Raw genomic sequence first — 25,146 nt, forward strand, 5'->3', positions numbered from 1 at the left:
GAGCCAGAAAGCACATGACGCAGCCGCTTTCCCCGGACCGACTGCGGCCATAGTGGGTCTGTGCCCTCCCAGTTATATAGCCCGCCTCGGTGGGCAGGAGCCGCTCCGTCTGCGGGACGCCGGGGACCGAGCGCCGCTGTCAGGTTTGGGGGGATCCGGTCACGCGTGTGTCTGGCTGCCGGCCGTGCGGGGAGGCCTGGCCGCTCGGGGGCGGGGGGGGAGAAGCGGCCTCTTTCAAACTCCCCATTTTCTCCATGGAAAAATTCGCCGAGCGGCTTGAGTGACCCCCCCCCCCCGCCCAGTGTTTGCGATCTTGTCAGAACGGCCATTGCCCGGGCTGTGTGGAAACGCTTCACAGAGGCCCCCGCCATGTTGGGGGGGCGGACTGCGGATCATAACAGTCCTGGGCGGGCGGGAGTGGGGGGGGGGCGCGTTGTCCCTCCCGCTGCCTGAAGGACTGGCCGCCGCTGCGCGCGGCTCCTCAGGGCCGGGCGGCCCGCCTGCTAGCTCCGACGGCTGGGCGCTAAAGGCCCGCCCCCGATTCTCTCCCCCCCCCCGAGCTGCTTTTCTTGCCCCTTCCCCGGGTGCAGCGCGGCGCTGCTGAATTGCCCTGGCGTCTGTGAGGGGGGGGCTGCCGCCCTTTTACACCAGGGGCTGCCTTTGGCCTCTCGGCTGTACTGAGCCGCCGCATTGGGCGCCGACTGATTGGCCGCGCCGGAGAGGGGCGGGGTTATTTAGTCTGACGTCACAATCCTGCAACTGGGTAACCAGCTATTTATAACCCTGCCCAGAAGCCGCCCGCCTGTGGAAGTAGAAGAGCCGTTGGGGCTGGGTCGGGCGAGAAACTGATTTATACTTACGGAGAAAGGGGGAAAAAACAAAAACCAAAAAAAAAGCGCGAGCGCAGCGGAGGCCGTTGTGGGGGGTAGCCTGACGCCCTCTGCCTTCGTTGTCTAGTGATCGAGCCCTCCGCCTGCCGAGTTTTTTTTTTCCTCTCCGCGAGCCCCTGTGAGCGCGTGGACAAGATGGACCCTCTCCGCAGCGAGGAGACCGAGGGGGAGATTCCCGGCCTGGGTGAGTATCCGCTACCCGCCGCGTGCCGCGGGTTCCAGAACCTTCCGAGTCGCGGCCGCGCGGGGATCGGCCCAGCCTGGGGGCCGCGCAGGCCGCGCGAGCCCGGAAGTGGCGGGTTGGCGGCCCAGGGCGCCGCGGCCTTCTCCTCCTTCCCCCCCCCCCCACCCTTCCCGGCCTCGTGGCGCACAAAAGAGTGGGGCAGCCGGCTGGGGAACGTACCCCCCGTGTGAAGGGGCCCCCCATCGGCGGTCTGAGTCCGCCCCCGCCCCCGATTGCGGCGGATGGGCCCCGATCACGGCCCTGTCTCTGCGCTAGGCCCGTGGCGCGGCCCACAGGCCGCCGCCGCGATAATGGAGCGCGGCTTCCGCTGTGGCCTAGGCCGTGCCTGGCACCGGGGATGTGCGGAAGCCGCTTCACTCCCCCTGCCCTATCCCACGCTCCTCCCCGCCTGCTGAGAGCTACCTGGCTCCCAAGATGAGCCTTATTCACGCATTTGGGAGTAGTTTCGGGTGTAATCGGGAGCCCTAGTTAAGAGTAAAGCGAGAGTCGCCAGTCTGCTGGGTTGTGTCCGCCCATGCGGAGAATGGCGGGGGGAAAAGAGGCCCGTAGAGTTCATCTGTCTTTGTTAGCCCTCCTTGCGTTTATTTCCTGCATCTTTAGAAGAGTGCTGGCCGTTTCACACGTCTGCCATTATTCAGTAAGCTTTCTGTATGCTTTAAAAATATTCAATAGCATTTGCTTGGGTGTCAGTATAGAAGGCTACCTGTTTAAGAGTTCATTGTGGTGGAAATATTAATTCCAGTCATTAGTTCATGTATGCAGTTAGTCATTAGCATAAATATTGCGAAATATTGACTCCGTAACACAGAAACTAATTGCAGAAGTTTGTGGAAGCCATAAATGTTGTTGCTTAAAGTAGTAAAGTTGTTGCTTAAACTATGCCAATTGTGAAATATCTTAGGTTTTTGATGACTTTCTAGCTTCTGGGTTGTCAGCCATTTGTCCATAGTTAACTTTTCTCCCCCGATTGGTAACCCCCACTGCAACACTCCTTTATCTGAAGTTCTTACTGATGAACTCCCCTTTTGTGCCTTGGTGCTCTGCTGTTCCCTATCTTGGGTTCAACCATATAGCACGCTGGCAGGTTTCTTATGCAACTGAGTGTGCCCTGAGATTTTAGCTTCCCCCTAAACGCAGTTTACTGGAACTCTAGTACAATTACAGAAGAGGTTTGGAACCATTGTTCAGAGTCCCTTGAGTGGTGGGATGGCAACTAATACTGAAAGTGAGTGCTTCAGCAGCACTCCTTGTGTACCTCCTACCATTAAATAGGAGATACATGGGGGGGGGGGTGGGAGGGGCAATCAGGCTATGTTTACACCAGGGGTTCTCAAACTTCATTGCATCCCCAACCCCTTCTGACAACAAACATGACCTGACCCAGGGGACTGAAACCTGATCCCTCCCTAGCCCTAAGCCAAATCCCAAGGCCTTCCACCCCAGGTGGGGGACCTGTAACCTGAGCCCTGCTGCTCTAGGCTGAAGCCCTTGGGATTTGGCTTCCGCCCCAACAAGGCTAGAGCCAGCTCTGGGATCCACAGTTTGAGAACGGCTGGCTTATACTAAGGAGGTTACAACAGCAGAACTGTACCACTGCAATTGTCCTGCTGTAAGGTCTCCTTTGTACCCACTCTATGCCAAGGTGAGATAGCTGGCCTAATTAAACCACCCCCCATGAGTGGAGGTAGTTATGTGGGATGTTGCACTTTTTTCTTGGTGAAAGGTATGTTGGGTGGGGTCACATCTCCCCCCCCCCCCCCCAGGCTTGAGCTTGCAGTTAAAAGTGCTGTGTAGACCAAGCCTTAGTACTGTCTGCCCCAACATAGAAGACCTTAACTTTTGTGTGGCATGACAATGGGGCATTTGCAAAAACAGTGCATTAATTTGTCTGTTACAAGAGGCATAGTTTGAGGCTTAAACGGACTTTTATGATCGATGGGTGAGTTAGGGGAAAAGGAAAATGGTCAGACGCAGAATCGGGGCTAAAATTAACAAGGCCTGAATAGCAAACATCAGGAGTTTAATAGTAATATTATATCATTGAATACACTGAATTTAGTTATGTACAGTAGTCTAGACTTTGGGTTTCCTAAAAAGTTTCTTTAAAATTTCAAACAGTCTGATCATTCTTATTAATCTTTAAACCATTAGGAATTCAAAAAGCTTTGACCTGTTAAGAAATCTATAGGATTGAAGTGTTTAAAAAAAATCTTGTAACAGTTTGTAACAAGAACAAAACTTGTTACTGTGAAAACTTCCACACATAGCTCTACCTGTACATACACCCTTGACCTGAAATGCCCCTCTCTATTTGTGATAGATTGCTTTATATCACAGCATTTATAACTTGGTACTGCACTTGAGTGGATTTCCATGAAGTCTATCCTAAATGAGTAACAATAATGCCCTCCTGATCCTCCCAGAGGAGAAGCAGGATGTGTGTTTGAGGGAGAGGGGAAAATCCAATATTTAGAATGCTGGATAGAGTAAGTATTGGGGCTTTTAGGTGGCTATACAGAAAGGCTGGAGATATATATTTAAAATGAGAAATGGGCTTGACTTTAGGGTGGGAGAGTAGAATATGAAAATAAAGTAGCTCTTAAACTAGGGGGGAGAACAATGGGATATGGTATAGGATTCTTGCCTAACATGCAAGGTTATTGTTGTAGATGGTTATCACCACGTTAAAGTATCTTTTTGTAAGATCCTAGTGGAGACAGATTAAGCAAGTATAGTGTTGATCTTGCCTAGCTATCTTAGTAAAAGCTATAGGGAGCTTGTCTCCACTAGGTTTTACAGCAAGATACATATCACTGTTACCTCTCTGGGTGGGGAAAAAACAATTGGCAGTGTAGATGAAGCCTTTCTGGTGCAAGTCGGTCACTTGGTCAAGAGGTTCCTTGGTCATATCTTCACTAAGGATCCCTCTCCCCCCAAACCCTGATTTTAATAATCCTGTATAGGGGAGGCAGCATCATCTCCATTTAAAGTAAGGGACTGGGAGAAGACCTGGTATTAATGATAAATCTTGTATGGCTTCTGCTACTGGTTTGCTGTGTAGCCTTAAGCAAATCACTTACCCCTTAACTAAGAGTAGAGGGGGAAGTCATTAAACTAGCTCTGGCTATCTGGTGTAGGTAGCAAACTGAAGACACTAGTGTAAGTCAAATTTAAATTAACTCAGTTGAGCTAGCTTGATGGGAAGGAGTATGCATTTTCCTCCTAGTCAGTGCCGTAAGGTCCAACTTTTATGGTGCTTAATATCCATGTTCCCATTGAAGTCACCTAGAGTTGTTATGCCCTTAACCTTTCTAGTCTGTTTCCCCAAACTGTACAAGGTAATGCCTTGATCATCAGACAGCTACTTAAGTGTTTATAATGCTATCTGATAAGCAGTATCTAATGGAGGGTGGTGTGGGCTAATCAGTCACAGTCCTTGTATAGAGGAGACCCGAACTGATCCTATTTCTTGGGGTTTTTTTGGTCTTCTCCCCAGTATCTGCCTTAAATGAAGCGAGAAGGTAATATCAAGGGAACAAATGCTGACAATCCCAAGAGTTTAACTATTTATTGTAGCATCTAGGGAACCCAGTCCTGTTGTGGTAGACTTTGTACAGCAGTACTGTAATCAGACAGTTCCTGCACTGAAGGGGGTGCATGGTATGGCGTTCGCTATACAAATTATCACCATTGTTAAGGTTTCTGTAGCCTTGTGGCAAAGGGGAGTCTTAAGGACAGTAGTAGCTTGTAGGCATGAGACTTTTCTCATCCCTTTACAGCTAATGTACAGTTTTAATGCCAACACTTTTTCTATAACTAAAACATGGAATCAAACTCAAGTCATAACTCAAACTGAGTTTTAAACATTGTCCCCAAAGCAAATTATCAACACTTGAAACCAACAGACACTGCAACTTTAAATGTATGGCCTTACATTTAAAAACAAAAACCCCAACAGTTTAGACTGACAAGTCTTGGTTGCTTGCTTCCTGCTTGAGCAAACACTCACCCTTGACTGTAAGCCATTTCCTTTAACAAGACTTCTAATGCTTACTGTAGCTCTTCAGTACTTTTGCTTAATCTCATCATTTTTAAAGTCTTCTTTAACCTGTAAAACGGGCACCTTTTTTGAGGTTGTCGAAATCCACCCTACAAAATAGAAATGTCCATATCATACTCTTAGCAAAATATAAACTTCTATTTAAACTTGGTAGCCTTTCTGGTTGTGAAGGTCCTTTTCCAGGTATGATTTGTCATAGTCTGCAGCTAGACTGAAACAATAGTAAGAAAAGGCATGAATTGTCACATTTTTCTCTGTTAGATGTTAATGCTGAGCCTGATGACCTAGCTAGAGAAAATTTAATTCAGTCGCAAGGAATGACTTCTGTGGATGCAGGTATGTATTGGTCACTCTGCATTCTGACAATAGTATCCTCTATTTTAAGAGCTTATCACGCTAGGGAAAACTTATTTTCAGTCTCTTCTATGAAACCTCTTTCTGTGGAACAGTTGTCACATTCTGTCCTAATTTCAGGAGAAAGTGGGAGATTTCTTGAAATGCTGATATCTTTTGTCTTCCTTTGCTAGCTAAATGGATTAGTGTATATAGTAAGATGCACTTGTAAAGCTTGCTTTGGTGCAAATGACCCCTTCAAAGGGTTTAAAAAATCCTGGCATTTAGAAGGCTTTTTTTCTTTTTCTTTTTTCTTTTTTTTTTGGATAACTAGAGAAGTTGCCCACAGGCTAGCAATATTTTAAACCTGTGGAGCTTGTACTTTACCTTTGGAACTGACTGTAACAGGTTGTTAATAACTAGTTCTCTCTCTCTCTCTCTCTCTCTCCTTTCTCCCTTCTCCCCCTCCCCTCCGCGCGCGTGCACACTCCTTTAACAGGAAACAGATTCAAAGTACCATAGTAGAAAACCTGAACTGGAATTCTAACTTGCTTTTGGAAACTAAGCCTTCCTCAGTAAACTAATACAAGGAAACTTGTCTTCCCTCATCACTCGAAACCTGAGCAGACAGACTAAGCATTCTCCAAATTCCACAGTATAGGATGCACTCCCTTCTCCTGCTGAAATATTTGGGTCACGAGTTCCACCCTGTATTAAGTTACACTTGGGAGTGTAGATGTTATGATTAGTGCAGTCTTAATGTGTTCTTGCTGGATTTAAGGGGTAGGAATCTATTGCTATTTTGCTCTGAAGTGACTTTTTGATTTCAGCTGAAAAGGAGTTCTGAGTGCTAACCCATCAGAAACATCCAGCAAATACATGTCATGGCAACAATTTCTGCAAAAAAGACAAGGACTTCAGCCAGTAGCCAAGGATTTAAGCATATGCCAATACACCCCCTTCCCCACCCCCTCCCTTAGCAGTGGATTTCAAGCTTCAATAAAGAAAAATGTAACACCCTTCCAGCTAGACACAATTCTAAAACTTTAGCTGCCAAATAAATAAAACTAAAGATTCCAGAAATCATTAGGGAATCTGGACACTTTTTGCAGAGCTCCCATGTCAATCTATAGTGAAAGCTGTTGTAAGGGATAAATCCTGCAGAGGTTTGATGGCTGGCTCCTCAGCTGCTTATCTTGAAACTAGGATTAATATTTAAACGCTAGTTCAGATATAATCGGGTGGTGTTTGTTTAAATGTGATCAGAGGTTCTTGCCCATATCATAACTAGAATTTGCGTGGTAAGCAACTATCTGATCAGCCAGCCTTTATGGAAGGGAGCAGCAGTAGAGAATTGGACTTCTGGGAAGGACCAAAATCTTAAAGCATTCTGATTACAACTTTAAAAGTTGCAGCCTTTCCATTAGCTGAAGGCCCCACACCTCACTGGGTAAGCATGTTAGCTAGATGTTAATGCTGCAGAATGAAATAGTTAAAGCTGACACTTCGCTTACAGCCCATTTGAAAGTTAAAGTTGAAAGTTTCATTTGGATGAATATGGCAGATTTTTGACTGTAGGTAACTGCTGCAGCTTACATGCTGAGGGCTATCTTTGCTTCCAGAAATGAGGGGACCTTATTCTCTGAGCTGATAATCTTTCACTCCCATTTAGGCCTCTAATTTCTCAAGTGAAACATTACTTAAGGAAATGAAACCAAAATGCCAAAGGGAGACCCTGAATCTACAGAAATTCTTAGTGTAGACTTCAAACCAGGTGTAAATTGGGGAATATTTACCAAAAAACCCTCTGACTTATTTGGGATTAGTATTGTAGACATGGCTGAACACTTAAAATAGCTGAAAGCAAGAGAAGTTGCTAAGTGTGTTCTGTAAGTGGAAACTCTTCCCAGCAGAACTGTTTTTTAGTTGCGGTCAGTTCCATGCTAAATTTCAATTTCAATTAATGTCAGTACTATCTCTGGGACTTCTAGAGTAAAATTGCTTCAGCCACTTAAGTATCCCACCATGTTCCTTTACAAGAGAAAGGGTCTTAACTTGATTGTCATTTCATGAAGCCACATTTCATGTTTATAGTGGAGGTTTTCCAAATTCTCCAGCTCAGTTCCTTGCTCCTCTTCTGTCTCATCTGCTGCTTTTCCACCATATCTGCAAGAGTAAACAAAGAAGTATGTCTCTCACAACATTGATCATGTTTCACACTAAACATCTTAGCTTAATAGCTCAAGTAGGCTCACTTCAATTAAGTAATGCATTGATAACTTACAAAAAAATTGTAAATTAACGGTCAAAACAGATTATTGAAATGTCAAGCCACAGTTTAACAGCTATCTTTACTTGCAGTACAAATGAATTAGATGTTTAAAATTGCATTTCTTCATCTGTTCACCATTTAGGCACTTTCTTTTTACTAGCAGGCTTCCTTTTTTATTTTTGTTTGCTGTGTTGGTCCCAGGATATTAGAGAGACAGTGAGGATGAGGCAATACCTCTTTTTGCACCAACTTCTGTTGGTGAATGAGACAAGCTTTTGAACTTACAGAGCTCTTGAGGTCTGGAGCAGCTACTCAGTGTCACATAGCTAAATACAAGATTGTTTAGCATAAGGAGTTAACATGTAAGAGCCTACTCCAGGTGAAGTGCCCAATTAACAAACCTGCAGTCCTAGGACAAAGGAAGGTTAGGGGGTCATAGATGGTTGTAATGAGCCATAAATCCAATACCTTTGAGTCCTTGATTTCTAGTGTCTAACAGTTATGAATTTAAGCTTCCAGGCTTGTCTCTTGAAGGCTTTTTATTCTTGTGCACTAAGACATAAATACTGTAGGAACATCTGTTTTTGAAGACCATCCAAATTAGAAACCCAAATACTTTTTCCATTGTCCTCCATTTTACTTGGATGAGATTTCTTTTGAATGGGATATCTAGTATGTAAATCCATTTCTCAAGCAGTCTAGCCTGGTTTAAGTGATTTCAGACTGACTGACCCTGACTAGTTTACATGCAGTGATCTTTATATATTTTTTTCCCCCTTGGTTCCCCCCCCTCCCCAACTGAGTGAATGGTTTGAGAACCCACTAAGTGCAAGTTTCTTCACCAAAATGGATTTAGAGATGTATAACTATAGGGTTTTTTATTTTGTTGCATACTACACCTACCAAATGACTCAAACCCACAACTGTAAGTTTTCTATGACAGTCCTGGGCCCTTAGCAACAGTGGTGAATGTTGGCAACAATATAGAATTCGCTGACATCAGAATAGCAGTTCAGAAAGGAGAGTTTTGATTAGAAATAATTAGTCTGTGTGAAAGAACTGGAGACTAGCTGCTGTCTGTAAGTGTGCAGTGGTGTTGCTTAGTTTTATTTTCTAAATCTAGTTTGATAAGTGTACATATTTGGGTTTGTCTCAGTTGGAGTGTAAAGTACAGTATAATAGGATAGTGTCCTAGATTTATAGAATCATAATATAAGGGTTGGAAGGGACCTCAGGAGGTCATCTAGTCCAACCCCCTGCTCAAAGCAGGATCAGTCCCCAGTTGCCCCTAAATGGCCCACTCAAGGATTGAACTTGCAACCCTGGATTTAGCAGGCCACTGCTCAAACCACTGAGCTGTCCCTCCCCCTCTCCTCTAGAGGTTAAGATTCATGTAACATTATGAATACTAACTTTCAGAATGCTGTTTGCTTAGTCTTTCAAATTAATTAAAACCCTACCACCTGGTGTCAGATGCTCAAAACCACATGTTTCCATCAACAAGAGTAGTTCAAGTTGTGTGGAATTTTGTTGAAATTGGCACAGGCTTCCAATTAGTTTTAGACTAACAATTGTATCCCCATTTCACTGTAATCCTGCAATGTTAGTGTCAAGGAGTCACTTCAGTATTAAAATTAACTACTGGACCCCATAAATGCTGCAAACAAGCACTTTTTTAGTCATTATGTACAACATATTTTCCTACTCTAACTCTTGAGGATGGAATGTCTTCAGACAAGAACTAAGAATATTCTTTAAGCAAATGGTTGGTTTCTGCAGAAAATATTGGATAGCAAAAATCCCTGGGAAGACTGCATAGGCTCAATGCCACATGCAGGGCCGCAAGAAATGAGTCACATTAGTGGTGATGGACTTAGACATTTTAGATACACTGTGCAGATGAAGTAATGGTATCAGAGCAATGATATGACAACCTGTTTTTCCCCCAAAAGCAAATTAAAATTTCATCATTTCCATCTACTTAATTTCAGGGTGGGGATACCCCTTCCCGGGGAAGATTGAGAAAGGTATGTGGCCACATCTATTTTAGTGTTTAATTTTAATGAAATAAAACCTGATCTGCCTCTAGCCATTAATTTAATGTCAGGGGTAGGGGAGACAAAGCATAATACTAAAGTGTTGAAAATATCCTGGTGTTTCTTAAATATTGAAACTCTCTGTTCACACCCATTTCACAGCCTTTGTTATATTTACTAACACTTAATCTATGTGCTGAACCCAAAACAAATTAAAAGAGAGTTCAGTTTCTATCTGATCTTGTATAGTCAAAATACCTAAAATTACTACATGGTTGCCTGAAGTGTAATAACTTAAATAGCCCTGAGTGAAAGGAAGTATGTAGGTCAGACTGTATGAGATGAGCATGACTATTTTATATTTCCTGTTTTACAAGAAATGGCAACCAATTCAAGTTTTTCTGGTTTAGAAGCATCTAGAAATGGTTATTTATTGCATGATATTGATAAGTAATTGTACCTCAGGTGTAGTTCAGAGGTAGATAAAGCCACTCAACTGTCTGATTCAGACTAGTGCATAGCCACATCTTAATAAATAACTCACTCTGTTTCATTGATGTTTCCAGACTCTGATTGGAAGCAAACACATGCCTACAACAAAAAACACTTTTTATAATCCAATGTTAGGAGTAGCAGAAATTTTATAAACTGCTTGGAAAAAGCTTTTTAAAAAAAACTAGAATAGCATGTTTGAGAGCACAGGTCATCAGATGGACAACTGTTAGAAATGTATCCCATAACTGTACTACCTGAGATTGTCTACACTTGAAAGTGTCTACACTTGAAAGTAACTCTTAAGCATAGTAGCTATTCCCAAATAAATACATGTGTAGACATGCCCTTATGGTGTTACATAGTACTGCATAAGTGGGCAAAAATGCTTGCTGCGATTTTTTTGTTAGTCTTCAGGAAGCAGCATATTGCCCCTCTTAATAGCAGAGTTGCAAGTATGATGATGTATACTAGTCTCGCTTTTTATCAACATTCATTACTCATTAGGTTGAGTTTACACAGCACAGGTTCACTGGGCCTTTCACACTTGTTAGTTTGTTTGCAAAAGCTTCCTTGCAAGAAAAGGCTTTTACAGTTCACGGCTAAATTCAGCAGACTCTAAATTGGTCAATGGGATCAGAAGAGGAGAGAATAGATTAGACATGTGATTTATTGCTATTCCCACCACATGAAGATGAGGGTCTGTCTTGTGAGGAAGCTATTGACAGATAAGCTAGAGCAGTGGTTTTCAACCCTTTTTCATATGTAGACCCCCTAAAAAATTTAAAATGGAGGTGCAGACCCCTTTCGAATTGGGGGGAGGAGGGGTGTTGCAGACCACAGGTTGAAAACCACTGAGCTAGTGTAAATTTTAAAGCACAATAGTTATTCCAGGCAACTGCCCCATTTACCCATGCCCGGACACTGTTTAATCACTGAACTCTATCAAACTTATTAGCCACCAAGACAAGGCAACTTTTGAGTTACCTGTTGTACACCAATCTCTCAAACAGTAAAGGCTGTTCTGCTTCACAAAGCTTAGCTGAGACATGCTTTAATTGTGCTCTAACCCTACTTAAGTAGGCAGAAGTCTGAAAAATGTAAACAGATCTTGTGGGCTTGTTGTACAACATTTGAAATAGATTCCCTCCACTCTTCTGAGACACTGTACCGGGAGAGGGAGGGGGGAGTTCCTAAGAGCAGCATTTGAGCACTCTGTAACTTTTTCACATTTTTGTTTGAGGAGACTAAGAATCTGGGTTTGTTTTCCCCCTTACTTAGGAAGTGTGTTCTGGATGCTATCTGTTTAACGTGATTTATTTCAGTGGCATTGTGTGAGAACTGCAAGAATTGACCGTTGTTTCTGTAACATTGCCATTATTTCAGCATTTATGGAATCTTTGTAATAAGTATGCAACAAACCCAGATCCCCCTCTCTAAAAACATTCACTGGGTGGATGGGTGTGCTCTGCAGCCTTGAAACTGCAGTTCCCTTTGAAGGGATAACTTTTCATTGTACCCTGAACCTTCTGCTTTGGGAAAAGACAAGTTACTTTCTTTTCCTGGTTTTAGAGGCTTTTAAATGACAGCTAGCATCTAATAAGATAGAACTCATGGGATACTGTTGGCTGCAAACCTATTTAACCAGGGATAGTCAGTCTCCTTTATTCTTGTTTGGCAAAATTCGGTGGATTTTCTCAAGTTTTAAACATTATCTGAAACGTCTGTGAATAAATAAGCAGACCAAACAGGAATTGGTTCTAAAATGCCTGAGGTTGTTAAAACTGCACTTAAATTTTACAAATCTGGAAATCAAAGTCCTCCATTTTAATTGTCCTCTTGTCTGCAACTTTAAGTCTTACAAATCTGTTTACTGATAGGTATATGAAATGTTTCTAATCAGAATCTCTGCTTAATTTGTATCCTCCGAATAGTATGTTACTGTCTACAATGTTTGCCACTACACAAGTGCCACTAAAACAACTTCTTTGAAGCAATTAGATGGCATATGCAGCACTTGCTTTGAATAGTGAGATTTTTACAATTGCTGGGAAATGCTCAGTTTCATAAGGGTGTTAGGAACTGCTTGGAAGGCAGTATGTGTTAATATATGGAGCAGGGATTAAAAGCCATGGAAGGCCTTTGTCACTGACTTTGTAGGGACTATTGTAACTGTTCCCTTACATGCAAAAGGAATAAAATATTTGTAGCACTTCTCTGTTCACAAGACTGTAAATTTAGGCTGCTTTATTTACACTGTCAGTAGGTGGAGCTGGAATGGTGCTGAACCCAGACCTTAGCTACATTTGCAGCCAAGAACTGTGTTGCCACCATTTTAGAAATCATGTCTTAAAAATGGAGGTGGGGCTTTAGATGCTGCCAATGCTGCATTCTTAAGAGCTGGGGGTGGAGGGGAAGAGAACACACAATTGCTGTGTATGTGGAACAGAGCAACTGAGAAAGAGATGGGTGGAATTTGGGAGAATTTGTAATTGAGATCAAGCATTATCTGCAAGATCACCAGAGCTAAATACAGAAGGGCCGAGGAGCCAGGTTGCCACTTACACTATCTCTATCTGTTTTGGGTCAGTAACAGAGGAATACAGCAAGTGAGGACTCACATTGTGTGAATCTTATTTAAATCCCATAGTACAAATGTTTTTCTTATTGTAGAAGGAATCACTGAGTAGTCAGAGGCTGAAAAGAATCTTTTCTCTGTGAAACTGTAAATGCTTGTTCCAGTCATGGCAATTTCCTGACAATGCCATTACTTTCTGATAGTAGAAATTTAGTGCTAATGGATGCCACTCAATTATTTCCCCTGCTTCTCTTAAGGGTAATAGACACACTGAATGTGAATGCTGCCTGGGGTTTGCCACCTTTCTTGTGGTGTCTAAACTAAATGTTGCAGCACTGTGCTGGGGAAACTAACCAGCCTCACTGATGCCACGATTGAACGAGAAGACTGTGTGTGTGAGTGAGAGTGAGCGCTTGTTAATTACAGTGATAGTGAGCTCAAGGGCAGAGCTTTATTCCTAGTGATGCTAGGGTTAAATACTCATGACAAGGAACAAAGTCTTGTCCTAGAACGAGTGGGGGTGTTGTCTTTTCAGTTGGGCTAGTGTGTTGAAGGGCAGGCATGCCTGGGTGCTGAACCATGAACTAGGACGTGCAATTTTTATGCAAAGCCTTGGCTTGGAGGCCCTAGTTACATCAAGGCAGTAGCAGGGTCTCAGTGATTGACCCTACCAGTCAGCAACCCTGTCTGGGCTGGAGCCTGGCAGCTGGCTGCAAAGTGACATGCTGCTTTTGGCAGCATTTGGTGCTCTGACGCATTAGCTTCATGGCCTGTCCTGCTCCCTCTATTACCCTCCCTCCCCTTGTGGGGAGGGACCCACACCCCTTCTGCTAAGGTGGGAGGGGATTCTTGCCACCTTGCAAGCAGGGTGAATCTCCCCCTCTAGGCCCTGAATGAAACTAGTCTAAACCCTGTGCCCCCCTCATGGTGGGGCAGGGAGGTTAGGTCACCTTATTTCACTGATATGCCCCTCTGTGGATACCATCTTCAGACACTCTTGTAAGTGATGGGTTGGAGGGGCTGAGGCACTGGCCCTTGGCAGGGGGAGACACTGCAGCAGGCTCCACAGTCTAGGGAAGGGGAATCATGGGGTCTGAGCCAGAAGCTTCAATTTTCCCACTCACCAACCAATCCACAGACCTGTCTCCCTCTGCCATTATCTAAAACTTGGTGCCCTATGCCTAGACTGCCCCGGCTGTGTTATCTGCCTGCCTCCCTCCCTCCCTCCCTCCCCCCAGTCTTCAGTTACCACTGGTAAAGGTAAACTGGTGGTAGCAATAATGGATTTTGTCATCTCTCCCCCCCCCCAACAAAAAAAAGAAAAAAAAAAAGGGCTAGTGTAGACGCCATCTTAAATACATGTGCTTGTCTGGTGTAAGTGGGGTTGACTCTTGTGGGGAAACTCGGGGTGAAATCTAGAGCTGGGCAGAGTAATTTGCTCTCTGTGCTCTGGTGGCTTTGATCCATGTCTCTTGATTACGCTCCTCTTCCGCACAAGCGAGATTTCAGTTCGTGAAGCGAGCAGGCTCTTTCCCGCGGGGTGGGAAAGTCAGCAGTCGTTGGAGCTGGGAAGCGCTAGAGCCCACAGAGGAGTGCCCCTCTCTCCCCGCCTCGCGGGGCTCAGGCACGCTCAGCTCGGCCTGCCGCTTGTGTTGGACAGGGGAGGGTCAGGGAACGGCCGCATGGTGCTGGCTGGTTCCCTAGCCCTTTAGGGGCAGCGGGCGGATAGGGCGTTGGTTGGGGCTGTCCGAGCCCGCGCCCAGCGCAGGGACCGTGTCTCCGGGCACCGCGAGGCCGCGTGCACCATAAGAGAAGCGGTTGGGGTTATTCAAGTGTAGCTGTGCTGAAAACTGCGCGTGCTCGCAGGCTGGGAACACTAGCTGCACGGGGTTGAGGCCCCTGGTTTTCTTTACCACAGAAAGGCGAACACCAGAGAGGAAACGCATGCGCGCATACGTGCCGACCGGGGGCGCGCATACGTGCCGACCGGGGGCGCGCGTAGATGCGCCGACGGCGCCTGTTGATGCTAGAGAGCATGCGTAGTTGGTTCGCAAAGGGGGGAGCCATGCACGTATTGCAGATGCGCAGCACGGTCTGTTTATGCGCATGCGCCCCGGGCCTCCTCCCCAGTCACGGCGCCGCGCAGTTTACAAACTGGTGGTGAGCAGCGCGTGCTGACCCCAGGTCTCCGTTTGGTCGCTGTCGTCTAGCCACCCTCAAGCCCCCCCCATCCTCCCGGCAGTGAGCGGGAAAGCAGGCGCTGTGCAGCGCAGGGGTCTCCGGCCTGTCGGCTGCCCCGGGGCGGTGGCTGGGACCTGTGTTCTTTGTGCGGCGGCAGAGCCCGGCCCAACGGAAGCGGGAGCACGCGCCGCCATTTCCTAACGCGCCCTCGCCACAACCTCACCCGCTTGCTGCTGCCTGACCGGGACTAGGCGATCTCCGGACAGGATCCGGCTCGGACCCTTAACGCCAACGCGGAGCGCCACCATGTGTGCGTGCGGGGAGGGTCGGCGCCCGCGGGGGGGTGGGGGGTGGGGAGTTAGGCGCTGCCCCGGGCCACGCGGGGGAGGTGGGGGTGTAGGCCCGGGACGGGGTGGTCTGGTGAAGGGGAGCAGTGGTGGGAAAGGCGGAGTGACCCGCGTTCGGGCGGGCGGAGGCCTTAATCGCCGCCTCAACGTGTTGTCTCCTCGCAGCGACGGAAGGCGAATCGGAGCCGAGTCTTGCTTCCAGCATGATGCTGAACACGGAGGGCGGCGAGGGCTTCGTAGTGAAGGTGCGCGGGCTGCCTTGGTCCTGCTCCGCCGAGGAGGTCCAGCGATTCTTCTCCGGTAAGTGAGGCTGAGGCGGCCCCTCCGCTCGCAATGAACAGCCATCCGGCGTGGGGCTGGCCGCGTGGGGGAGGGGCGGGTTCCATGCGGCCATCTGCAAGCGAGGAAAGCCGGGGAAAAAGCTTTAGAGATCACAGAGGTGGTGATAAAGGTAGAGAGAGGTCCTGTGGGGAGTCAGGGCACCATCCCTGGGCAGCTCTTTTGTAAGATAAGAGCAGTGCAGGAAATCAGTATAGAGGACCCTCCCTACTAAAAGTAAGTAGATTTTTTTTTGAAGTGCTTATATTTAATTGCTTGTTGTAATTTATATATTGGATGCTTAAACTGAACAAATAGCTAGCCCTTTTGCACTTTGAGACCTATTATAAGAGATGGTTTACAATGTGGTTTGGTGTTTGCTTGAAAGAGTGTCCTTACTTATGCTTAACTGAGCAGATTTTAAGTCCCATATTGCAACTAGTTAACTCTTGGTTTACTAGACTTCAGATTGATTTTTTCAGATGGCAAGAATGATTATCCCATCTTAAATAAGACTGAGTATTTCCAATTAAAAGGAAAAATAAAAAATAAAAAAAATAAACCCCAACAGTAGGTCTTTGGAGGTCTGTAAGAGGGATGTAGTCTGGATTCTTTCACAACTCAAAATTTATCTTGGGTGGCGACTGCCTTCTGTTCAAGGTATGCTGGTAGGGAAGATTTCCATTCCATCTCTTGATGGCTTTCAGTCTCAATGGTAAATTTAAAAGAATACTAAGAATATTAAATTCGGTTAAGGAAAACCAGCATCTTGTATTATGGTAGATGATTTGTATTTAGGATTAAACTGGTATACTTTCAGGGGAAAAAAAAACCCCACAAATCACTGCTGTAGAACAACTGAGTGTTGGAACAAAACTGTTCTGGGTTTCTCTCCTAGAATGCAAAATTCAAAATGGAGCTTCAGGTATCCGTTTCATCTATACAAGAGAAGGCAGACCAAGCGGAGAAGCTTTTGTTGAACTTGAAACGGAAGATGATGTGAAATTGGCACTGAAGAAAGACAGAGAAACAATGGGACACAGATATGTTGAAGGTTTGACTTAATTGGCCTAGTAATTGATTAAATGTTTGTACTGACTTCACTTTTTTGTAACTCATGGTGTTTAAATGCATGTAAGTTGATTTAAGTGAATTTTTAGATTATACCAGTTGACTAGCTTCTCAATGGCAAATGACTTAAAATGGTTTATGCAGCATTCCAAAATTCATTAATTCTAAGTGCCTCTTACAGTTTTCAAGTCAAACAACGTTGAAATGGATTGGGTTCTGAAGCATACTGGTCCTAACAGCCCTGATACTGCTAATGATGGTTTTGTACGTCTTAGAGGACTCCCATTTGGCTGTAGCAAAGAAGAAATTGTACAGTTCTTTTCAGGTATGTGGGGTATAAGTATTAGCTGTAGCATTATGGGTCAGTGCGAATCACAGTGGCACTGAGCTCTTGCCCATTAATGCTTTCAACAGGCCAAACTGTGCCACAGTTAGTGTGTTAGATTATATTGATCTCTGATGTGTGCAAATAAATCCTAAATTTAATCGCTTATTTGGGCTAAAAGCTTTTAAATATCTTAATCAACCTAAGTTAAATTTTGCGTTATCTAGGTAATTCAGACTTACACAAGTTTGTTTTACTTGTCATAGAAAAATCAAGGTTTGTGGTTTTTTTGTGTGTTTTTTTTTTTTTGGTCCTTTGAATTGAAAATTAAAGTGGATACTTAAAAATTGAAGGATAATTCCTACTTACCATTTTAGCCATTCCACACATGTTGCTCAGTTGAGCACATAAAAATGGTTGAGCCTTTGTATTGCTAGACTCAGTAAAATGGGTGGAATTTTTAAAGGTGGAAAGACTAATTTAGGTTTAAAATTTCTGAACTCAAGTAAAAAGAAAAGGAGTACTTGTGGCACCTTAAAGACTAACCAGTTTATTTGAGCATGAGCTTTTGTGAGCTACAGCTCACTTCATCGGATGCATACTGTGGAAACTGCAGAAGACATTATATACACAGAGACCATGAAACAATACGTCCTCCCACCCCACTGTCCTGCTGGTAATAGCTTATCTAAAGTGATCATCAAGTTGGGCCATTTCCAGCACAAATCCAGGTCTCTTCCTCCCCCTCCCCCCCTCTTTCCCCCCCCCCCCCAAACACACAAACTCACTCTCCTGCTGGTAATAGCCCATCCAAAGTGACCACTCTCTTTTGGGCTATTACCAGCAGGAGAGTGGGGTGGGAGGAGGCATTGTTTCATGGTCTCTGTATATAATGTCTTATGCAGTTTCCACAGTATGCATCCGATGAGGTGAGCTGTAGCTCACGAAAGCTCATGCTCAAATAAATTGGTTAGTCTCTAAGGTGCCACAAGTACTCCTTTTCTTTTTGCGAATACAGACTAACATGGCTGTTACTCTGAAACCTGAACTCAAGTACTGATCTACATGACTTGTAGGGTCAAATATTGTATGGTAATTTGGTCTTTAAGTACAGAGTAGTTGTGGTACAAAAGTTCAATTTCATTTCATTCACATTAAATGAGTATTTTATGAAGTTTGTTTAGGGTTTCAGACTGAATTGTAAAGATTAAAATGACTTGATCGAACTTGATTTCAAACGCTTGCCAATTTGTATCTAATGTTGACTTCCTGTTTTGGGAATTGGAATATCTACAAATGCATACAGTCAAATCTTGAGTGGGCCTAAACATGTCTGTTTTAAAGCAGAAAGTATTAATTTCTAAATGTGACTTATGCTTAAGTTATAAACCTGAATATTAGGATGTATAACAAAATTAAATCGAAAGCTTTGAAACATTGTTATAAAATTAGCAAGGACTTTTGTTTTTAATGTAGACTGAAAATCGATGACTATTCTGATTAGAATGCAACTAAATTTGTTTTGTGTATTTTGGCAAAGTGATGTATTGAACACTACCCTTTTTTAAAGCAAATAAATGCACTGATATCACTGTTCATGTGGCTAACAACTTATGAGCAGCAGTGATAGAATTTGTATACATGTACCTAATACGCAAAGTGCTGCTTTCAGTTTAGCAATTAACGCTTCTGAAATAATTCATGAATTTCTCTTCGTGAAGCAGTACTCTACAAATATTAATACTGAATTTAGCAAGATTTAAAATGTTTACATAAGAGTATCATTGTTTTACATTAATGTTACTTTTAGTAAATACTTACTAAGATGCTGTGTAAAACTATTTTTACTGTTTTTTTGTGATTTTTAAGTTGTGTGAATTTCATCAGACTGAAAAATTCTGTAAAGTATTCTTAAGAGGCTCTATTTAACTTGTCATCTTCTTAACACACCCTGCACTAAATAGATGAAAATTGATTTTTACTGCTACAAAGTAAAGGTTTTTTTCTGCACAGCAGGATGGGTTAAGAATGTAAACTGAATGGTATGTAATCATGAAATTTCATGTTGACATGCTTTCTGCTAGAATGCTAATCTAGAACTAGCATACCATTCACTTACAAGTATTAACTTTCTGGTGTATTTAAAGCTATAAGAAAAATTCATGACTGGGCTTGTGATGTTAATATTGCCCCCTACTGGGGTTATTTGTCCTTGGGTTGAAGGGTTGGAAATCGTGCCAAATGGGATAACATTGCCGGTGGACTTCCAGGGGAGGAGTACGGGGGAGGCCTTCGTGCAGTTTGCTTCACAGGAAATAGCTGAAAAGGCTCTAAAGAAACACAAGGAGAGAATAGGGCACAGGTGGGGATGGATGGTTGGTTGGATACGTCACTTTTCTTATGGTAAATGCTAATTAAATCCATATTCTCTCTTCTTAAAGGACTGATCCATAAACCATTAAATCTTAGTCTAGTATTTTGATCTCTAACGTAAAATAAAAGTACTGTTTCATGTGTACATAGCACATACTTAGTAAAACTTATTCAGACTACAAAACAAAATTGGAAAATTAAGTTAATTGAATTTACTCTAATATTTGGTATTTAAACTGTAAAATTGATAGCTTAAAAATTGACAGAAGTTGAGAGATTATGGCTTTAAACTTCTCAAGTAGCACCAATAATGTCTCTAGCTGTAAAGACACACATAGTACCTTATTACCATAAGAAAATGTGATAATTTCTAAACTTGTTTTTATAAGTTGAAATGTAACAAATTTTCTTATTGTATTTAATCTTCAATGTAATAAGCATAGCTTTCAAGAAATTGTCACAAAGGGTTTTTTATTCTATTTTACTTGTGACTATTTTTCATTGAAGCATGCACTTTTTCCTATGCTGAACTACTGAAGCATAGGGTGGGTTGACTAGCACATGCAAAGCTTTTTTTGTGTGTGTGGACTTCTGATGGGTTAAAATCTTGGTGGAGACTAGGTTTTTAATCCTCTTAATATATATTGCCACATGAGCAAAATATGAAAGTGCTGAGTTGAGTGGACTTGTCTCCCTCCTATTTTTTTTCTTGACAGATGTGATTAAATTTAAACTGGGGGGGGACTTAATTTGCTCCCCCAGCATTAAGGTTGGGATACTGTGAAGTATGAGGAGCCTATAAACCCTTCATTAATTGTAATTTCTTGAAAATACACTATTTTGGAAGTAAAATAGTATTTGACTAGAATTTGTCATTGCCTGTATAATATAAAGAAATCTGGCTTAAAGTAGTATGCCAGTTTCAAGGCTATGACTAGAATGTCTTGTTTTAGTTTGATTTATACTGATTTAATATTCCTATGTGGGGAATTAAAGACTGACTGTCTTTCTTATGCGGAAAACATCCTAGGTACATTGAAATCTTCAAGAGTAGTCGAGCAGAAGTGCGCACTCATTATGATCCTCCCCGCAAATTACTGGCCATGCAGAGGCCAGGTCCTTATGACAGGCCTGGTGTTGGAAGGGGCTATAACAGTCTTGGTAGAGGAAGTGGTTTTGAAAGAATGAGGCGTGGAGCTTATGGTGGAGGTATGTATACTACGACTTTCCCTTATTTTAAAACCATAATTTATACGTTGCATGTTATACTGCTTCATACCTATTAGTGCATGGATAAAAACGCATGGAAAAATCAAACTGAAGCTAATAATTCCATAGTATTTTACATACTAGTTTCCATGGTTTAGGGAACACATTTTAATATGTATTTTATTTGTTTTAAGGTTATGGAGGCTATGATGACTACAATGGATATAGTGATGGCTATGGCTTTGGTTCCGATAGATTTGGACGAGGTGAGACTTCTTTAATGGGGGTGGTAAACAACTTTTAATATGTATAAAAGCTAACTTTCAATACATCTGAAAGATCTAGAATGGACTCTTCTCTCCACAGGCATGTCTGACCATAGATATGGAGATGCAAGTTCTACTTTCCAAAGCACAACTGGTCACTGCGTACACATGAGAGGATTACCTTACAGAGCTACAGAGAACGATATTTATAATGTGAGTTCAAATACTTTGTGCAACAAGTACTTTCTCCTGAATTTGCAACAATATTTTGCCACATTAAGACAGTCTTATGTGCATATCTTTTTTTACCTAGTTCTTCTCACCTCTGAACCCTGTAAGAGTCCACATTGAAATTGGACCAGATGGTAGAGTGACTGGAGAGGCAGATGTTGAGTTTGCTACTCATGAGGATGCTGTGGCCGCCATGTCTAAAGACAAAGCAAATATGCGTAAGTTTGCCTATCTTTTTCTTAAAACTATGGGCCTCCCTCATCTTAAAATCAATGACCAAAATATGGTCTGAACAGAAGTTAACATACATGCTGAGAGTTTGTATTAAAAATTATCTGATCTGTTTTCTAACACGGGAGAATAGTTCTTACCTGAGACAAGACTGTCAGTTGGTATACAGATGGATTAAGTCATAACTATAACATGTAACATATTTGAATCATTCACATCCTCTATCGGAGTGACCTCACAGCGAGGCAGATTGGATATGGGTTCTGTAGAAATTAGTTAGCCCAGTTGTCTAAGGGAAGTTTGGCGTTAGACTATCTTAAATTGAAATGAGGCACTGTTTGTATCATGTGTAGGCCTAATGTCCAGTACATGTTTCAATACTCTGTTAAACATGCTTTTCCTTTCAGAACACAGATATGTAGAACTCTTCTTGAATTCTACAGCAGGAGGAAGTGGTGGTGCATATGGCAGCCAAATGATGGGAGCAATGGGTATGTGTGAATAGTCTTAACTAAATTTTTATTCGAACACTTCGTATTTAACAAAGCTGGCTAATTTTATACAGCTCCTGCTTATTCTATGCCTGGCATAAAAACTGAAATTCAACATTCTGTCTTAATCACACAGTCAAGGAATCGGAAGGGGTAGTTCAAGATTGGAACACTAGCACATTGCCAGGTATATAAACCTTTTGGGAATACATTCGAACAATTAATTAGGTTAAGTAAATTGTGCTGAATGTGAAGAGTGTGGTGATGAGTGCTTTCTAAGAGTGTGGTGTTACAAAAATGACATGGGAGATGCAAGTTATCCTTGTCCTGTTTTTTCCAGACCAGGTGTTGATAGAGGGTGTATCAAACTTTAAACTGACTCTTTATCTCATGAGTGAAGCCTCTTTGGAAAGAGGGAGCAACAAAGCTCCACTCTAAAACTTGAAAAATCAACACTAAAACATTATAACAAACCTAAAATTACCAAATTAAAATATGAAATGTCCATTGTAAGTTAAACTAAAACCTGTTACTGCTATTCAGAAACAGTTTCCCCTTAGATGGCCATAGAAACTTTGTGATGTGCAAAAGTAGATAGTCCTCTTGAAATTTACTTTACTGTCTCTTAGGATAAGAGCTTAAAGTGGTGGGGTGTGTGTGTGTGGAGATGATGCTTGTATAGTACTTTGATTGTGGAATGAGATTGAACACTGTAATGCTTTAAGTCTGTTTTTTTAAAAGCAAATGTCATAATTTCAACTGTAAAGTTTTTCAGAGGTACTGTGCTGTATCAGATTGTGCTCGTCAAAGATAGCTTAAATAGTTAATTGAGAACTTAGCTTATTTTACAAGAAGATTAGTTTTAATTGTTGCTGTCTCAGTTTACCAAGTTCTCGTACAAGTATAGAAACTTTCCCATGTGGTGCATACAAATTCAGATTAGGAACAAGCCTCATACTATCTGGAAGATTGACATTCCAGGTGTTCTGGTATTGACTTCCTCCATGCCTCTGAAAGCACATGTGCTGTTTTGGAGGACATCCGAGGTGTCTCAGTTGGCTTGCATAACAATTTTTTAAAATCCCGTTATGGATTTTTACCACGCAGTAAAAGTCAGAAGTAAATTTCTCCATTGCATTTCTGAATAGTGGCCATTTGTGGGTGGGGATGTAAAATCTAGCACCCCATTTAAAGTGTCTTGTCACTTGTAGCTGAGAGGAATATTTAAATGCCTTAAATCTTCAGACATGATTTATTGCAGTGAGTGAACTGATGCTCTTCTGGTGAAATAGGTTAGAGCGCGATACAACCTTTCTATTTTTAAGTTAGGCTGAAAAAACAAATTAAGTATCATAAGAATCAGAAGCACATGAGCACAAATACCTTGCTCTTCGCCACTTACACTAGTGAGAAACCAGAAAAAATAGTTAAGCACAGTGGTATCTAAATAGACCAGATATGTGGCACCATGAAAGCTAATATCTGTTAGGAATTTCATGATTAGGTAGTATATAGATCTGTTTGGACAGATTTTTGGCAGTCAAGGTGTTAACGTTCTTTTCCTTAACTTGAAAGGAAACCAATCCACTTATGGTGCTAATCAGCAGCTGAGTGGGGGTTATGGAGCTGGCTATGGCACTCAAAGCAGTATGAGCGGATATGGTAAGATGTATTTTTAAAAAAAAAAAAATTTTTAAAGCCTTAGGTGGGCGTCTGATACACTCCTACAAAGAGATCCTTACACACAATGTGCTGTCTAGCTGTAAGGACAAAGGAGGTAGGATTAATAGACAGCACAACCTTAAAATAGTGCTTCATTGTTGGCTCTAATTTTTGAAGTATGAGTCTCAATACTTGTATTAGGGGAAATTTGCTTTCCAAGATGAAATCTTCTGAGATATGAAGAAGCTGGGAAATTGGATTTTTCTGCTTATGTAGATACACTACAGAAGCCAAAGTAAATCCACACTTTACAACAACTAACAAGCTTATGGCTTGTCTTCTGCTCTCTCACAGGTATAAATTGGGAGTAACTTCATTGCAGTTACTAGTTATAGCAGTGTGAGAAAAGGAAACCAGTCTTGCTGTTTCCCAAAATAAAAGCAGTATGTACTAGAACTGTAGTGTCTGGACTTAGTCTTATTTCATTGAAAGACCTGGAAAACTCTTGCAGGGTTTTTTTGTAAAGACAGCACCAACTTACATTTTAAATATCTGGAAGGTTTGTCTTTTTAGTAGCATCGGAGTATGTGCAAGGTGGTGGGTGGATTTGAGTCTAAGTGGACACTTAAGGATAAAAGGGGTGGAGTTGAATCTCTCCTCTTCCTCCCCCCCCCCCCCCCCAAAAAAAAAAAACCCAAAAACCTGTACTGGCAATAAGATGGAACACTTCACTTATCTGCTTGATGATGTTTTTTCCAGGTAATCAAAGCGCAATGAACAGTAGCTACTACAGCAGTGGGAACCGTGCGTCCATGGGAGTGAATGGAATGGGCGGGATGTCCAACATGTCCAATATGAGTGCTGGCTGGGGAATGTAACTGACTTTTGGTCAACCTTTTTTTTTAAAAAAACAAAACAAAACAAAAAACTAAGTTTAACAGTTTTGCAATACAAGCTTGTGATTTATGCTTTACTGTAAGTGAAATCAGGATTATTTTAAAACTTCAGGTTCAGTATTTTTGAACACACGGAAGAAAAACATTCACTTAGGATGTAATAACCAAGTTGAGTAAGGACTATAACTGTTAAACAATTTTCAGCTTTTTCTCAAGTTAGTTTTGTTGTAGGAGCGTATTTAAGCAGTAAGCGTATTTAGGTTAAAGCTGTTTCAATTATGTTAAATGTTGCTCTTATACCACATTACATCCAACACTGTTTTTGAATGCATGTTGAAAAACATGCTTTTTTGTAAACTGAAATATAGGAGCTGTGTCTGCGATTCAAAGTGAACATTTGGCATGTTAGTTCTAGTTTATTTCTTTTAATATCCTGTAAGGCACGTTTAAGCTTTTTTTTTTTTTTATTAAGTTAATGGGGAAACATGTTGAGACGTGATACAGCTACTTTAGGATTTTGGTCTTGGTGTTCGTATAAAATTCTGAGGCCTTGATTTAATCTTTCATTGTATGGTGATTTCCTTTTTAGGTGTATTGCGCTAAGTGAAACTTGTTAAATAAATCTTCCTTTTAAAAACTA

The 25,146-nt window shown here is 42.4% G+C and overlaps 1 protein-coding gene across 6 annotated transcripts; it reads left to right on the forward strand.

Moving 5' to 3' along the window:
* HNRNPH1 (heterogeneous nuclear ribonucleoprotein H1) lies at positions 1 to 25,146 on the forward strand. 6 transcript variants are annotated; one of them, XM_073355393.1, is made up of 16 exons: positions 1 to 143; positions 958 to 1,074; positions 5,456 to 5,530; positions 9,791 to 9,826; positions 15,599 to 15,733; positions 16,650 to 16,805; positions 17,004 to 17,147; positions 19,371 to 19,509; positions 20,551 to 20,729; positions 20,924 to 20,995; positions 21,069 to 21,208; positions 21,309 to 21,444; positions 21,865 to 21,948; positions 22,085 to 22,135; positions 23,524 to 23,610; positions 24,370 to 25,146. In XM_073355393.1, the coding sequence occupies exons 2-16, from the start codon at positions 1,026 to 1,028 to the stop codon at positions 24,486 to 24,488; spliced, it is 1,602 nt and encodes a 533-aa protein (XP_073211494.1). In that variant the 5' UTR covers positions 1 to 143; positions 958 to 1,025; the 3' UTR covers positions 24,489 to 25,146. The 6 variants fall into 6 exon arrangements, with proteins under 6 accessions (XP_073211494.1, XP_073211496.1, XP_073211498.1 ...); XM_073355395.1 differs by having other exon boundaries at positions 21,075 to 21,208; XM_073355396.1 differs by having other exon boundaries at positions 3 to 143; positions 21,096 to 21,208.

The sequence above is a fragment of the Lepidochelys kempii genome, chromosome 8 (genome assembly GCF_965140265.1).
Source record: "Lepidochelys kempii isolate rLepKem1 chromosome 8, rLepKem1.hap2, whole genome shotgun sequence".
NCBI lineage: Eukaryota > Metazoa > Chordata > Testudines > Cheloniidae > Lepidochelys > Lepidochelys kempii.

Bases quoted from the DNA above. Each gene is read 5' to 3' on its own strand.
- HNRNPH1 (XM_073355393.1), top strand. From the start codon at position 1,026: ATGGACCCTCTCCGCAGCGAGGAGACCGAGGGGGAGATTCCCGGCCTG. The intron at 17,148-19,370 runs GTATGTGGGGTA...CTTGGGTTGAAG, and splicing joins AATTGTACAGTTCTTTTCAG to GGTTGGAAATCGTGCCAAAT. The intron at 21,445-21,864 runs GTAAGTTTGCCT...TTTTCCTTTCAG, and splicing joins TAAAGACAAAGCAAATATGC to AACACAGATATGTAGAACTC.